This window comes from Nematolebias whitei, chromosome 21 (genome assembly GCF_014905685.2).
Source record: "Nematolebias whitei isolate Nwh7 chromosome 21, NemWhi1, whole genome shotgun sequence".
Classification (NCBI taxonomy): Eukaryota; Metazoa; Chordata; class Actinopteri; order Cyprinodontiformes; family Rivulidae; genus Nematolebias; species Nematolebias whitei.
In genome coordinates this window covers 32454488-32456192 of record NC_056518.1, presented here as the reverse complement: position 1 = coordinate 32456192, position 1705 = coordinate 32454488, and the positions used below count along the sequence as shown (strand labels likewise).

General features: G+C 42.9%; 1 protein-coding gene across 1 annotated transcript in view; it reads left to right on the top strand.

Moving 5' to 3' along the window:
* trim9 (tripartite motif containing 9) overlaps positions 1 to 1705 on the top strand; it is a 107974-nt gene that overhangs the window by 95296 nt on the left and 10973 nt on the right. The window contains exon 6 of the mRNA XM_037694619.1: positions 843 to 988. Coding sequence (XP_037550547.1) covers positions 843 to 988 — 146 coding nt within the window. The remainder of the gene's footprint in view (positions 1 to 842; positions 989 to 1705) is intronic.

Here is a 1705-nt window from a genome sequence, read left to right as displayed (position 1 = left end):
ATAACAAGTTATAATAAATATAACAACAGTTATAATAAATATAACAACAGTTATAATAAATATAACAACAGTTATAATAAATATAACAACAGTTATAATAAATGGCAGAGAGCAGAGTGTTTTTGTGCTGCTCAGTCTTTTTCAGCATGTAGGAGCTAAACTAATAAACTCCAGGCTCCAAAGAGACGTTGGTGTCTTCACCAGTTTGGAATAACTGTCATGCAGATGCTGCACGATGAATGCAACTGAGCCTGCATCAGGGTTGCCAGATAAATTTAAAATGTCTTATTTACCCCTCCTTTTCTGTGCACATGCTCAACAAACACAACACACACCTCATCTTAGAATATCTTTACTCAACACATCTGACAGTTTAGGTCAAAATACTATCATTTTAAAGCCACAGTACTATAGTTCATCATTTCTTATCTGGCAACACGACTGACATGGAAACTACAGCGTTTTCCTGTAAACCTGCTCATTTTTTGTTAATTAACCCAAATAAACATAAAAAAACACAGATGTTTCCAGAGGTTGTTTTGTGTAATCATCGGGGCCTTATAGCAGATAAGTACCGGTAGATCACTGTGACTTGGTCAGTTTAAAAGGAGCTCCATGCTCAAAAACTCTGGGTACCCTGATGTACACAGTCTGCTGTTTCTGATGTTTTACATCCTGAAACATTCTTCAAAATAATCAAAACATCAGAAAAGTCTGTTTTTTTAATGATAAATAAAAAAGTGATTAATGCAGTGCACGTCTTGGTGCGCTGCAGAGTTAAATCAGGTTTTCTGCGTGTGTCTTCATATCTCTGTATCTGGCCTGGTTTCTCCCCTCCTTAGTCCCAGCTGCTCCCATGCTCCAACTGGAGGAATGCTGCACGCAGAACAACAGCGCCACGTTGTCATGGAAACAGCCGCCGCTCTCCACCATCGCTGTGGAGGGATACATTTTAGAGCTGGACGATGGAAACGGGGGTCCGTTCAGGGTAGGTTTCCCCTCTGCAGGTCCCAGCGAGCTGAGATCTGTGCTCTTTAAAGGTTCCACGCTGCTTTTCTTTTAAATGGCAGTGAAAAGGTACAACGAAACAGGGCCGACCGGAGTCGTAACTCACCTGTAGTTACTCCCTCCATGCTACTTGTTCATGCCAGGAAGAAAAGAGGCTCTGTGAGACCTGGTTTTATGGCTCAAATCCCCTGAGCGCAGCGCGAGGGCTTCCCCTTCGTCCCAACCTGAAGGTCATGTGACTCAGAGTCGAATGACACCCAGCTGTCAGCTGAACCCGTCCTACAAGAACTGTGATCTGGGATCAAAGTGGTCTCGGAGGTCCACCTTGTAATCCACCCCAGTAACTCCCCACCCCCACTTTATACAGTCAAGGCCCGGCTTTGTTACAGCAGCAACTTCCACCTCCAGAGAGACTCTTTCAGCCGAGGAGGTCCACGTCTGAACATCTGACACCCCAGACATAAATTTAAAACCATCTTTTATCAGCGCTCAGTGAGAAGTGGACAAATGGTCTTTTCTTTCCACAACCTCAAAAAGTTTGGATGTTGATTAAAATATAAGTTCAAACCATATGCTGGGATTTGCAGAAATGTGTATTTATACTCAGTTGTAGACCGAGCTTGGTGTCCTCGTGTGTATTTATACTCAGTTGTAGACTGAGCTTGGTGTCCTCGTGTGTATTTATACTCAGTTGTAG